This window comes from Rhinopithecus roxellana, chromosome 19 (assembly GCF_007565055.1).
Source record: "Rhinopithecus roxellana isolate Shanxi Qingling chromosome 19, ASM756505v1, whole genome shotgun sequence".
Classification (NCBI taxonomy): Eukaryota; Metazoa; Chordata; class Mammalia; order Primates; family Cercopithecidae; genus Rhinopithecus; species Rhinopithecus roxellana.
This window is the reverse complement of record NC_044567.1, coordinates 3,086,044-3,100,873: the sequence shown is the minus strand read 5'-3', so window position 1 is coordinate 3,100,873 and position 14,830 is coordinate 3,086,044. Positions and strand designations below refer to the sequence as shown.

Below are 14,830 nucleotides of genomic sequence, written 5' to 3'. Positions count from 1 at the left end.
TTGGGAGGTGGGGAGCAGTGGGAGCCTCTGCCCAGAGTACAAGCAGTAAATGAGTATGTTGTCTGTGGAAGATTTTGAAACAACAGAACAAAACAATCCAGTACAAACTAGTCAGCTTTTTATTATGGGCTTGTGAGGGCAGTTCTAAATGAGCAGATTTATACACACACACCACTTTACATAATAGTGATAGTCTTTTTTTGGGATGTTATCAGTTACTTGGCCATTGCCCACATCTGTTAATTCATTTGTGGTTATTTTATGATGGTCACATTCTAGTTATATCATTTCTTATTGGAATGCTTTATATCATCCCATCTGTTTGGCTGAACTCAGGTCTAAATAATATAGAAAAGGTAGGATGAAGGTTAATTCTTTCATTTTATTTAACAGTTTTTAAAATAATGAAGTAGTTTCCTAGTATCCTTCAAAGATGACCAATGAAAAATGTTTTTGTTTTTTGGTTTTATTATGAACTCGCGGATTTAAACTTACTTGATGTATTTTAATCCATTGTGGTTATTATCCTTATTCTTGTTCAAACTGTGCAGTCTTTAGCCATTGGGAGCTTATTCAGGCTATATTTTGAGTCCTTTTGACACACCGTAGGTGTTATAGTAGAAAACATCTTGTTTTTGGTTCTAAGCTTGTCCTGTTTATTTCCTGTCCCAGAACTGGAATCAGCCATTTCTCTAAGTAGTCTTAGTTCCTTTTAGTGGAAAATTATATTTAGAAACTACAGTTTGTGTGTTGGGGCATGGATGTTTTAAATGGGCCATGTTTGTTAATTGTATCTTATGTTGTATGATTTATGCCCACTCACACACTGTCCTTGACCTTTATACTTTACAATTCTAACATATATACTTCCCAGTGGAGCAGATCACTTCTTTCCATTCTTTTCCTTCCTCTAGTAATGTCAGTCTTTAAGAGGAGCACTACAGGGGTTTTATTTTAAAATTCAACAGAATGGTGGAGAAAGAGCATAATTTCTGTAGTAGCCTACCCAAATCAAATAAAGCTTTAGTTAAATTTTACTGACTCAAGCTGGATGTGTTTTTGTTCTGGACTATTTGCTTTAACAGTATTAGCATTTAAATTGTCACAACCAGGCTCTAAAGTTAACGCCCCATTAAGATGCATGGGGAAAGTTCATAGCTCTGTTTGGTACTATTATTTCAGTCTGTGCAGCCTGCCACCTCAGTGCAGTAGCAAAGTGTTGATTACATAATGAAGATGTCTTCCCACCAAAGGACTGGAAACCAAAAGAAAATAAAACAGAAAAACACAATTGGAAATTAAAACTACAGAAAGTTAGACATTCTTCAAAGCCCAGTGGCTCATTAAATTAAGATTTTGTTTGAGTTTTGATGTGAACTTACTACTTTGGTGATCCATGGTAGTCTCTCTGAAGATATTTTTATGGAATTTTTTATAGAGAATTGGTATGACAGTTTAGTGTGCAAATTAGAATCAAGAGGAGGAACTAGAAAGACTAGTACAGCAAATTATGTTGGGAATCTGAAAACCTAGTGGTTTTTTTTTCTTTTTTCTTTTTTAAATGTCTGATTTTACCCGCTGTGACGACAACACCACACTTAGAACTTGATGTAGCAGTTAATGTTGAAAGCAGAATTAAATATTACTTTTCTTTAATTTTTATAGAGTTGGGATCTCACTGTGTTGCCCAGCCTGGTCTCACATCCCTGGGCTCAAGCAGTCCTCCCACATCGGCCTCCCCAAGTGCCAGGATTACAGGCATCAGCCACTGGGCCCGGCCTAAATTTTACTTTTACTTTTCCATCTCTGAATAGGGTTTGAGAGAATGCAGGAAGTAAGAATTTATCTTTAAAGGTGTTTTAACATAATTTGTTTAAAGGTCCAAATTCTTTTTTATTTTATTATTATTATTTTTTGAGACGGAGTCTCGCTCTGTTGCCCAGGCTGGAGTGCAGTGGCCGGATCTCAGCTCACTGCAAGCTCTGCCTCCCGGGTTACGCCATTCTCCTGCCTCAGCATCCCGAGTAGCTGGGACTACAGGCGTCCGCCACCTCGCCCGGCTAGTTTTTCGTATTTTTTAGTAGAGACGGGGTTTCACCATGTTAGCCAGGATGGTGTCGATCTCCTGACCTCATGATCCGCCTGTCTCGGCCTCCCAAAGTGCTGGGATTACAGGCTTGAGCCACCGTGCCCGGCCTAAAGATCCAAATTCTAATAGAAAAGTACCACTTAAAAAGCTAGGTTTGTTTTGCTTTCTCAAATTAAGTCAAACTAAAGAATTTCAAAGTGGCCGGGCGCGGTGGCTCAAGCCTGTAATCCCAGCACTTTGGGAGGCCGAGATGGGCGGATCACGAGGTCAGGAGATGGAGACCATCCTGGCTAACACGGTGAAACCCCGTCTCTACTAAAAAATACAAAAAACTAGCCGGGCGAGGTGGCGGCCGCCTGTAGTCCCAGCTACTCGGGAGGCTGAGGCAGGAGAATGGCGTAAACCCGGGAGGCGGAGCTTGCAGTGAGCTGAGATCCGGCCACTGCACTCCAGTCTGGGCGACAGAGCGAGACTCTGCCTCAAAAAAAAAAAAATTTCAAAGTAAAACTATAAATTTGGTTTTGTATTTGTTTCATTTCAAAGCATAGGTCAGACAGATTCATTGACCTTTTTTTTTCTCTCCCCACTTTAAAAAAATGAAAAATTCCAGGCATGTAACAAAAAGTATAGAATATTCATGTAATCTTTTATTATTATTATTATTTCAAAGAGATGTGGTCTTGCTATGTTACCAGTCTGGTCTTGAACTCTTGGTTTCAAGTGATCCTCCTACCTAGACCTCCCAAAGTGCTGGGATTACAGGCATGAGCTGCCATGCTCAGCCTTTATTTTAATTTATTTTGAAATAATTTCAATCTATGGAAAAGTTACAAGAATAGTACCGAAAACTTTAGTATAGCCTTATCAAATTCATTCAATAGTTAAACCTTTTTTATTGAAGTATAAACTGCATATATTTTTATATACTTTTACTAATATATCCACCAGTAAAACCATCAACACAACCAAGATAATGATCACCCGCCAGTTTCCTTATGCTCTTTTGTAATTCCTTTCCTTTACTCATACCCTCCCATTCCCAAGCAAACCACTGTTCTGCTTTCTGTCACTATATAGATTAATTTCTATTTCTAGAATTTTATACAAATGGAATTATATAGTATATACTCCCCCCACTCTTTTAATCAGCATAAATGAATTGAAATATATTCATGTTTTATTCACTAGATTCTACTAAAAATACAAAAAAATTAGCCGGGTGTGGTGGTGCATGCCTGTGGTCCCAGCTACTTGGAAGGCTGAGGCAGAGAATCACTTGAACCCAGGAGGCAAAGGTTACAGTGAGCAGAGATTGGGCCACTGCACTCCAGCCTGCGCGACAGAGTGAGACTCTTATCTCAAAAAATAAAAATAAAAAAGTCCAACTGATCCTAGCTGATGACAGTAAATTATTTTCTTTGCAATACAGTGCCAAGAGGGCTATAGTATAGTGCATCTTCTACAGAGCAGATTAATGACAAAAATGAATACAAACTTTATAGAAACTAACTACAGAGAGCATCCTTGTTTATTTATTTATTTTTTGTTAGTATTGTTCTTTAATTTTGAGCATCCTTGTAAAATTGTCTTTAGTTATTTCCTTAATTTACAATGGCATGATGGAAAAGGACTCTTGACTCCCTTTCTCTGTTCATAGAGTGTCTTTAATAGGTGACAAAAGTTTGGTCTGCTGGCAAATTTAAATCCTTTATACTGTGTGTTTCACTGTAAGAAATATTTTCTCTTTGGAAACTCAGACACTGAAATTTGGGGCTAGTTATCTTCGTTGCAACCTGATACATTAATAATATAAAAAATTTTTGAGACACTTTAAGTATACTCTAAGAATTTCTCTTCTGACCTCTCAATTTTACCTTTTCTAGATGTATTCTTGGGGAACTGTTCACAAAGAAGCCTATTTTTCAAGCCAATCTGGAACTGGCTCAGCTAGAACTGATCAGGTACAGCTGTACATGTGCTCTTGAGGGCCCAGGTGTGATAGGTAATCTCATCCTCCAGTTTCTAACACTTTCTAGTCATTCTGAATGAATTTATGTTTCTTATGTCCAAGTAAGTTTCTCTTTACTCAGTCAGGTTTACCATATATTTTGTCATGGGCTATGCATATAAAGAAGTTTTATTTCACCTCATTTTTAGGTCTTACCTTGCATATTTTTTATTAGCTCTTCATATAAAAGCATACCATTTTTGGGATGGCCCTTCCATTCGTAGCTCAGATTAGATTAAATTTATTCAGTAAACATTTATTGAGCCTGTTATACAACAGATTACTTTTAACATTAAACTTTAGGATTCAGAGATAAAAAAAATACGTCCCTGCCTTCAAAGAATTTAGAATTTAGTAAGGTATAGCTTAGCAAGTAAATAGTTATGAAATACAACGTATAATAGAAAATTTGGGGAAGGCCCAGGATTGGGCTGGCATTTGGGTGGATTTGTTTTTGTTTTGTTTCTTCAATAAAATTGAAGGGAAGAATATAGCAGGTTAGTGTAGTGTTTTTTGTTTTTTGTTTTTTTTAAATAGAGAGTGTCTCACTCCATCACCTAGAGTGGAGTGCAGTGGTGTAATCATAGTTCACTGCAACCTCAAACTCCTGCACTCAAGTGATCCTCCCTCCTTACCCTCCTAAGTAGCTTGGACTACACCTGTAGTCCCAGCTATTTTTTCATTCATTTGTTTTGTAGAGACAGGGTCTCATTATGTTTGTTGCCTGGGCTTGAACTCCTGGGCTCAAACAGTCCTCCCGCCTTGACCTCCCAAAGTGCTGGGATTACACACATGAGCCACCACACCAGCCTAATGTAGACCTTTGTTTTTTTTTTTTTTTTTTTTTTGAGATGGAGTCTCACTCTGTCACCCAGGCTGGAATGCAGTGGCGTCATCTCGGCTCACTGCAAGCTCCACCTCCCGGGTTCATGCCATTCTCCTACCTCAGCCTCCTGAGTAGCTGGGACTACAGGCGCCTGCCGCCACCCCCGTGTAATTTTTTTGTATTTTTAGTAGAGACAGGGTTTCACCATGTTAGCCAGGATGGTCACGATCTCCTGACCTTGTGAGCTGCCCGCCTTGGCCTCCCAAAGTGCTGGGATTACAGGTGTGAGCCACCGCCCCCGGCCAATGTAGACATTTTTTTTTTTTTTTTTTTTTTTTTTTTGAGGCGGAGTCTCGCTCTGTCGCCCGGACTGGAGTGCAGTGGCCAGATCTCAGCTCACTGCAAGCTCCGCCTCCCGGGTTTACGCCATTCTCCTGCCTCAGCCTCCCTAGTAGCTGGGACTACAGGCGCCCGCCACCTCGCCCGGCTAGTTTTTGTATTTTTAGTAGAGACGGGGTTTCACCGTGTTAGCCAGGATGGTCTCGATCTCCTGACCTCGTGATCCGCCCGTCTCGGCCTCCCAAAGTGCTGGGATTACAGGCTTGAGCCACCGCGCCCGGCGACATTTTTTAAAGGTGGTATGTAACTCATTTTGTTTGTTTGTTTTTTGGTAAACTGTCAATTATCTGTCAAAAGGTTCAGTCTTATATTCTCTTCTCATCTCACAGTTTACCCTATAGGGTTACTATAGGACCAACTTAGCCCTTTGTAATTAGTATTAACCGAACAGAACAAAACTGGTAATAAAAACCTGTATGGGGGGATCAAAACATTCCACAAATCCAAATAATGTGGATCATTTAGGATTATTATCCAAGTATGTTTTCTTTGCTCTATTATAACCAGTTCTTTCTGTTCTATTCCTTTCTGTCCTTAAAGCAGTAATGTCATATTTTCCTTTCTGCATGCCCTCTAATGTAATAAGCAAAGATTCCCCAGACCGCAGGAGGGGTAATAATTACTGCTTCTGAAACCTCCAGAATTAATGATACTGACTCACTCACTCTGTTGTTCTTGCTTTTTGCTTTGTTTTCAGCCGACTCTGTGGTAGCCCTTGTCCAGCTGTGTGGCCTGATGTTATCAAACTACCCTACTTCAACACCATGAAACCGAAGAAGCAATATAGAAGGCGTCTACGAGAAGAATTCTCTTTGTGAGTTTGGGGAAAATGTTACATCTCGTTTCTGTGTCTGGCTGGTGTTGAGACTTGACTTTTTCCTGGTCTGGGGAGTTAATGTCCTAATTTATCATGGCAACACAGTGTAGGAAAACATTTTAGTTTTGAACAGTATATGAGTTTTATCATAGCCTTTTTGTAATTTTCTCTTCTGAAGTCTTTAGACAATAGAAAACCATTTTCTTTTGAACAATATATAAATTTTCTCAATGGAACTATTGCTTCATGGTTTTTTATTTGTTTGTTTGTTTTTTAAATTGAGACAGGGTCTTGCTCTGTTGTCCAGGCTGGAGTGCAGTGGCATGCTTAGGGCTCACTGCAGCCTTGACCTGCTGGGCTCAAGCAATCCTCCCACCTTAGCCTTCTTTTTTTTTTTTTTTTTTTTGAGACAGAATCTCACTTTGCTGCCTAGGCTGGAGTGCAGTGGTGTGAGCTCGGCTCACTGCCACCTCTACCCTCTGAGTTCAAGCGATTCTCCTGCCTCAGCCTCCCGCGTAGTTGGGATTATAGGCGCCTGCCACCATGCCCAGCTAATTTTTGTATTTTTAGTAGAGACGGGGTTTCACCATGTTGGCCAGGCTGGTCTTGAACTCCTGACTTTGTGATCCACCCGCCTCTGCCTTCCAAAGTGCTGGGATTATAGACATGAGCCACCGCGCCTGGCCCCACCTTAGCCTTCTGAATAGCTGGGACCACAGGCAACTGCCACCACACCTGGCATTTTTTTTTTTTCCCCCTGTAGAGATAGGGTCTCCTAATGTTGCCCAGGCTGGTCTTGAGCTCCTGGGCTCAAGTGATCTTCCTGCTTCAGCCTCCCAAAGTGCTTGGCTTAAACTATGGGAGGCTAAGGTAGGAAGATCACTGGTTGTGCTACCACGCCTGGCCATGTTTTGGTTTTGTTTTTCTTCTTACTTTTTTCCCTCTCTTTTATTTTATTTTTTTTAACTTTAATAGATTGATAGAACTGGCCATATTTTTGTGTGTGTGTCACCCAGGTTGGAGTGCAGTGACGCAATCTTGGCTCACCACAACCCTCGTCTCTCAGGTTCAAGAAATTCTCCTGCCTCAACCTTCCAAGTAGCTGGAATTACAGGCACCCGCCACCATGCACAGTTAATTTTTGTATTTTTAGTAGAAATGGCATTTCACCATGTTGGCCAGACTGGTCTTGAACTCCTGACCTCAAGTGATCTGCCTGCCTCGGCCTCCCGAAGAGCTGGAATTATAGGTGCAAGCCACCACACCTGGCCAGAACTGGTCACATTTTTACTTGTGTTATAGCACAGCATTTCTTGTTTGTTTGTTTTTGAGACGAGGTTTCGCTCTTGTTGCCCAAGCCAGAGTGCAATGGCATGATCTCGGCTCACTGCAACCTCTGCCTCCTGGGTTCAAGTGTTTCTCCTGCCTCAGCTTCCTGAGTAGCAGGGATTACAGGCACGCGCCACCACGCCCGGCTAATTTTTTGTATTTTTAATAGAAACGGGGTTTCACCATGTTACCCAGCCTGGTCTCGAACTCCTGACCTCAGATTATCCACCCGCCTCGGCCCTTCAAAGTGCGGGGATTACAGTCATGAGCGACTGTGCCCGGCCCAGCATTTCTCTTTTTTTAAATTTTTTTGAGACGGAGTCTCACTCTGTCGCCCAGGGTGGAGTCCAGTGGTGGGATCTCAGCTCAGTGCAGGCTCCACCTCCCAGATTCACGCCATTCTCTTGCCTCAGCCTCCTGAGTAGCTGGGACTATAGGCGCCTGCTACCATGCCCGGCTAATTTTTGGTACTTTTAGTAGAGATGGGGGTTTCACCATGTTAGCCAGGATGGTCTCGATCTCCTGACCTTGTGATCCACCCACCTCAGCCTCCCAAAGTGCTGGGATTATAGGCTTGAGCCACCGCACCTGGCCCCGGCCCAGCATATCTTAAATCCTGTGTGGGAGCAAATCTGCTTGCTTGCGTTAGCCAACTTCCAACTTCCTTTCTTTGGTTTTACATGGAAATTCAAAGACTTTTTTTTTTTCGTTTTTTTTTTTTGAGACCATCTCACTCTGTCTAGGTGTGATCTCACTGCAACCTCCGCCTCCTGGGTCCAAGCGATTCTCAGCCCTCCGAGGAGCTAGGATTACAAGCATGCGTCACCATGCCTGGCTAATTTTTTCTATTTTTAGTAGAGATGGGGTTTCACTGTGTTGGTCAGGCTGGTCCTGAACTCCTGACCTCAAATGATCCATTTGCTTCAGCCTTCCAAAGTGCTGAGTGGGACTATAGGCATGAGCCACCATTGCCCATCCCTTTTTTTTTTTTTTTTTGAAAGAGATGGGCTCTTGCTCTGTTGCCCAGGCTAGAATGCAGTTGTGCAATAAGAGCTCACTGCAGCCTCAAATTCCTAGGCTCAAGTGATTCTCCATTGTCAGCCTCCCAAGTAGCTGAGACTACAGGGTGCACAGCACTGCACCCTGCTAATTAAAAATATATATGTTTGTAGAGGTGAGGTCTCAGTATGTTGCCCAGGTTGATCTCAAACTTCTGGCCTCAAGCAGTCCTCCTACCTTGGCCTCCCAAAGTGCTGGAATTACAGGTGTGAGACCCTTTCACACAAAATTTGAGAACTGTAGGGTCATTGTGAACTGTCCTTTCTGTGTTCTTTTCCATAGCATTCCTTCTGCAGCACTTGATTTATTGGACCACATGCTGACACTAGATCCTAGTAAGCGGTGCACAGCTGAACAGACCCTACAGAGCGACTTCCTTAAAGATGTTGAGCTCAGCAAAATGGCTCCTCCAGAGTAAGTGCTGGTAGCTGCGTTGTGACCCTATACCTTCCCCTGGGCCTTAGAAGATGAGAAACTCATAAAAGAACCACAAATGCCCAATAAGACCCAAATGAAGAGGTGTCTTTGAGTATTATGATTGAGGTTTTTTTGTTTTATCTTTGTTTTTTTCTTTATATAAGTAATAGATTTAGCTTTGATGCTTGTTCTAATTTGACTCAAGCTGTCTTCTTTTGTCCCTGGATCTCCATCCCAGAATATTGTTCTATAGAGCCTCTTTGAAAGTATTCCTTTTAGATTTTTGTGGGTTGGTTGGTTTGTTTATTTACTTATTTTTGAGATGGAGTCTTTCTCTGTCGCCCAGGCAGGAGTGCAGGGGCACAACTCAGCTCACTGCAACCTCTGCAGAGTTCAAGTGATTCTCGTGCCTCAGCTTCCCGAGTAGCTGGGACTACAGGCACACACCACCACACCTGGCTAATTTTTGTATTTTTAGTAGAGACGGGGTTACACCATGCTGGCCTGGCTGGTCTTGAATTCCTGACCTCAGGTGATCCACCTACCTCAGCCTCCCAAAGTGTTGGGATTACAGGCGTAAGCCACTGCGCCCTGCGTGCTTTTTTCTTTTTCTTTTTTTTTTTTTTTGTTGTTGTTGTTTTGAGATGGAATCTTGTACTCTGCCTCCTCCGCCTCCCATGTTCAAGCGATTCTCCTGCCTCAGCCTTGCAAGTAGCTAGGATTACAGGTGCCCACCACGGTGCCCGGCTAATTTTTTTGTGTTTTTGTTTTGTCTTGTTTTGTTTTATGAGACGGAGTTTCACTCTTGTTGCCCAGGCTGAAGTACAGTGGCGCAATCTCGGCTCACCACAACCTCCACTTCCAAGGTCAAGTGATTCGCCTGCCTCAGCCTTCCCAAGTAGCTGGGATTGCAGGCATGCGCCACCATGCCTAGGTAATCTTGTGTTTTTAATAGAGACAGGGTTTCTCCATGTTGATCAGGCTGGTCTCGACCTCCCGACCTCAGGTGATCCACCCGCCTCAGCCTCCCAAAGTGCTGGGATTACAGGCATGAGCCACTGCACCCGGCCATTTTTTTGTATTTTTAGTAGAGACAGGGTTTTACCATGTTGGCCAGGCCGGTCTTGAACTCCTACCCATCTTGGCCCCTCAAAGTGCTGGGATTACAGGTGTGAGCCACCACGCCTGGCCTGTTTGTTTTGAGATGGAGTTTTACTCTTGGCATCTAGGGTTGAGTGCAGTGTGGCACGATATTGGCTTACCGCAGTCTCTGCCTCCTGGTTTCAAGTGATTCTCCTGCCTCAGCCTCCCAAGTAGCTGGGGTTACAGGCGCCTGCCACCATGCCCAGCTAATTTTTGTATTTTTAGTAGAGACGGGATTTCACCACGTTGGCCAGGCTGATCTTGAACTCCTGGCCTCAGGTGGTCCGCCTGCCTCGGCCTCCCAAAGTGCTGGGATTATAGGTATGAGCTACCGCTCCCAGCCTTTTTTGTTTTTTTCTGAGACAGAGTGTCGCCCTGTTGCCCAGGCTGGAGTGCAGTAGCATGATCTCGGCTCACTGCAACCTCCACCTGCTGGATTCAAGTGATTCTGCTGTCTCAGCCTCCTGAGTAGCTGGGATTACAGGTGCAGGCCACCACACCCAACTAATTTTTTTTGTATTTTTAGTAGAGACAGGGTTTCACCGTGTTGGCCAAGCTGGTCTGAGACTCCTGACTTCAGGTGATCTGCCTGCCTCAGCCTCCCAAAGTGTTGGGATTACAGGCATGAGCCACCATTTTTTTTTTTTCCTAATTGTAGAAATGGCGTCTCACAAAGTTGCCCAGGCTGTCTCAAACTCCTGGGCTCAAGTGATTTTCCCGCCTCAGCCTTCCAAAGTCGTGGGATTACAGCCAGGAGACACCACACTTGGCCTCCTTCTGGTTTTTGCTTTTAACCATTCCTTCTGCTGCAATCATGCATATCTCTGGTGACCACGTATATCTCACACTTGCATAGACAGTCCCAGTTTTTGGGGGGTTTTTTTGTTATTATTTTTGAGACAGAATTTCACTCTTGTTGCCCAGGCTGGAGTACAGTGGCATGATCTCGACTCACCACAAGCGTTTCTCCTGCCTCAGCCTCCCAAGTAGCTGGGATTACAGGCATGTGCCCCCATGCCTGGCTAATTTTGTATTTTATTAGAGACGGAGTTTCACCATATTGGTCAGACTGGTCTTGAACTCCCGACCTCAGGTGATCTGCCTGCCTCAGCCTCCGAAAGTGCTGGGATTACAGGCGTGAGCCACTGAGCCCGGCCGACAGTCCCAGTTTTAAATGGTTTGCATCACTGCCAGTTTTTGTTTTTTGTTTTTTGTTTTTTTCTGAAACAAGGTCTCTCACTCTGTCACCCAGGCTGGAGTGCAGTGGTGTAATCTCAGCTCACTGCAACCTCCACCTCCCGGGTTCAAGCGATTCTCGTGTCTCAACCTCCTGAGTAGCTGAATTACAGGAGCCTGCCACCACAGCTGGCTAATTTTTATATTTTTATTAGAGACAAGGTTTCACCATGTTGGTCAGGCTTGTCTCCAATTCCCTACCTCAGGTGATTTGCCTGCCTTGGCCTCCCAAAGTGCTGTGATTATAGGCGTGAGCCACCGCGCCTGGCCAGGTTACTGAATTTTGATGTAAGAAATAAGATCTTTCGTCCAGGCATGGTCGCTTTTACTGGTAATCCCAGCACTTTGGGAGGCCAAGGTGGATGAATCACCTGAGGTCAGCAGTTCAAGAGAGCCTGGCCAACATGGTAAAACTCCATCTTTCCTAAAAATACAAAAAATTAACCAGATGTGGTGGTGTGCACTTGTAGTCCTGGCTACTTGGGTGGCTGAGGGAGGAGAATCGCCTGAACTCGGGAGGTGGAGGTTGCAGTGAGCCGAGATTGTGCCAGTGCGTGCCTGGGCCATAGAGTGATACTCCATCTGAAAAAATTAAAGTAACATAAAAGAAATATGATATTTTGATGTGTCTCTATTTCATTAAAATCTTATGAATGCCTGTGTATTGTTTTGGAGCTTCATAGGTTCATATCCCACATTATAGCACATAAAAAGTCTTTTATCTGGCCTGACACAGTTGCTCACGCCTATAATCCTAGCACTTTGGGAGGTTGAGGCAGGCAGATCACCTGAGGTCATGAGTTCGAGACCAGTTTGGCCAACATAGTGAAACCTCGTCTCTACTAAAAAATAAAAAAATTAGCCGAGTGTAGTGGCGTGTACTTGTAGTCCCAGCTACTCAGGGAGACTGAGGCAGGAGAATCGCTTGAACCTGGGAGGAGAAGGTTGCAGTGAACTGAGATTGCACCACTGCACTCTAGCCTGGGCAATAGAGCAAGACTTTGTCTCAAAAGAAAAGGAAAAAAAGAGTCTTTTAGCTTTGAATTTGTCACAGTATTACAGCTTTAATGTCAAATTTTGGGCGTCATTTTCTTACCTTAAGAAAGACTGCATGTCTTAAAAATGGATAGGATGTTAGTTCATGAGTAGGTAGTAACTAAATCTGATTGCTCCAAAGAAATTTCCAAATTCATGTATTTTTTTGAGACACACTCTTGTTCTGTTGCCCAGGCTGGAGTACAGTGGTGTGGTCTCGGCTCACTGCTACCTCCACCTCCCGGGTTCAAGCAATCCTCCTGCCTCAGTCACCCTAGTAGCTGGAATTAACAGGCACACAACACCACACCTAGCTAATTTTTATATTTTTAGTAGAGATAGGATTTTACCATGTTGCCAGGCTAGTCTCGAACTCCTGACCTCATGATCCGCCTGCTTCTATCTCCCAAAGTGCTGGGATTACAGGCGTGAGCCACCGTGCCCAGCCAAATTCATTGAATATGATTTGAAATATATAAGGGTTTTACTGAAATTTGGGAACTCCTATTATAGAGAGATTTTTTAGTAAGGTTTTATCTACTTGGTCTGGTTGTATGGGAAAGTCTGGAAAAATGTACTAAGTTATACATAGTGCTGAACTCCACAGATGAGCAAGTTGATATCCAATCATGGAAATTCTGTGGGCAGAAAGGGGAGAGAACTAGTCTGTGGTCCTCACAAACCAAATTACACATAAGTTGATTTTGCACAGAGATGTTTTGATCATGATACATGGTTCCATGGTTTAAGTCACCACCTTTCCTTGACCTTTTGTATACATTAACAAGCCAGCCATTTCTGTCCTCCTCTTTTTTTTTTTTTGAGGCGGAGTCTCGCTCTGTCGCCCGGACTGGAGTGCAGTGGCCGGATCTCAGCTCACTGCAAGCTCCGCCTCTCGGGTTTACGCCATTCTCCTGCCTCAGCCTCCCGAGTAGCTGGGACTACAGGAGCCCGCCACCTCGCCCGGCTAGTTTTTGTATTTTTAGTAGAGACGGGGTTTCACTGTGTTAGCCAGGATGGTCTCGATCTCCTGACCTTGTGATCCGCCCGTCTCGGCCTCCCAAAGTGCTGGGATTACAGGCTTGAGCCACCGCGCCCGGCCTTCTGTCCTCCTCTTTATTCCCTACTGAAACTTGATCAATACAGTTCTCCTTTATTCTTGTTATGCCAAGGAAAGACAGTATTTATATGGGAATTTATATAGCTGGTCTGTACCTAGTATTAGCAAGATCATCCTTTCTCACTGTATAACTTTCTTGGACTTTTGTACTTTTATTTCCTCAGACTACCATCTGCCATGACTTCTTTTACACTACTGTTACCTACTTTTGTTTTCCTTATTCTTGACATTTCCCACAGTCTTTGCCTTCCCATTTTAATCCTTTGCTCCTCCATTCATTCACTGCTGCATTCCCATACATATTTCCCCTTTGCTTTGTCTTTTTCCAGCCTCCCCCACTGGCAAGATTGCCATGAGTTGTGGAGTAAGAAACGGCGACGTCAGCGACAGAGCGGTGTGGTAGTGGAAGAGCCACCTCCATCCAAAACTTCTCGAAAAGAAACTACCTCAGGGACAAATGCTGAGCCTGTGAAGAGCAGCAGCCCAGCACCACCTCAGCCTGCTCCTGGCAAGGTGGAGCCTGGGGCTGGGGATGCAATAGGTCAGTGCCAGAATGGGGCCTTTGTGCTTTTACTAAGCGTATTTGGCAGGTTTTGAAGGTCAAGTGTAAGGATTCTGTGTGTGTCTGTGTTTTAGTTTTTGTCCAGTGAACCATTAGGACAGAGGTTAATGTCCTCATTATGGGGAGAAGGAGATTAACCAAGTTTTGTACATATGGTCCAGAAAGTCTACAATGGATCATTTTCCTTTCCTGAAATATGTATGGAACACTGTATCTCAATTAAATGTGTGGCATAAATCAGTGAATTAGGTAAGCCAAATTTAATTTAAGGTTAGTTCACCCATGACTTTCTAACACACATAATTTAGAGCCTTGTTTATATTAGATTTGATAAGACCTTCATAGAATCTAATCATGTTAAATTACAATAGCTGAATGTTGTTCTATAGACTTATTTTGATCTAAATGTATCTGAAGCTATGTCATATTGAACTATTACAACAAAGTAGTTCTGTTTTATGACCAATTCTTTGGAACAAAAATACTCTTTTCTGGTTCACTTTCCCTTCCCTCTTCACTTACAGCAATGGTTCTCAATACTGGCTATACATTGGAATCATCCAGGAAGCTTTAAAAACAATTATGCCCATCTAAGGATGGGTCCTGAGGCATCTGAATAGGAGAGATTTTAAAATCTCTCCTGGTAATTCTGATGTACAGTAAGGGTTGAAAAATCACAGACCTTGAAAAATACAGGTAAAATGGAGTCACTTTTATGCACAATCCAGAGATGTTTTAGTTATTAGTGCCTGTATTTTTTAAGGGGAAACATAAAGAATAACAAACTGTG

The 14,830-nt window shown here is 43.2% G+C and overlaps 1 protein-coding gene across 13 annotated transcripts in view; it reads left to right on the top strand.

The window, feature by feature from the left end:
• Window positions 1-14,830, top strand: part of CDK12 (cyclin dependent kinase 12) — a 111,231-nt gene that overhangs the window by 53,727 nt on the left and 42,674 nt on the right. For all 13 annotated transcript variants that reach the window (XR_004054978.1, XR_004054977.1, XR_004054975.1 and 10 more), the window contains exons 9-12: window positions 3,973-4,050; window positions 6,020-6,136; window positions 8,810-8,941; window positions 13,808-14,019. Coding sequence is in view for 4 of the 13 variants with exons in the window: in XM_030923103.1 (XP_030778963.1) it covers window positions 3,973-4,050; window positions 6,020-6,136; window positions 8,810-8,941; window positions 13,808-14,019 (539 nt within the window). In the remaining 9 variants the exon portion in view is untranslated. The remainder of the gene's footprint in view (window positions 1-3,972; window positions 4,051-6,019; window positions 6,137-8,809; window positions 8,942-13,807; window positions 14,020-14,830) is intronic.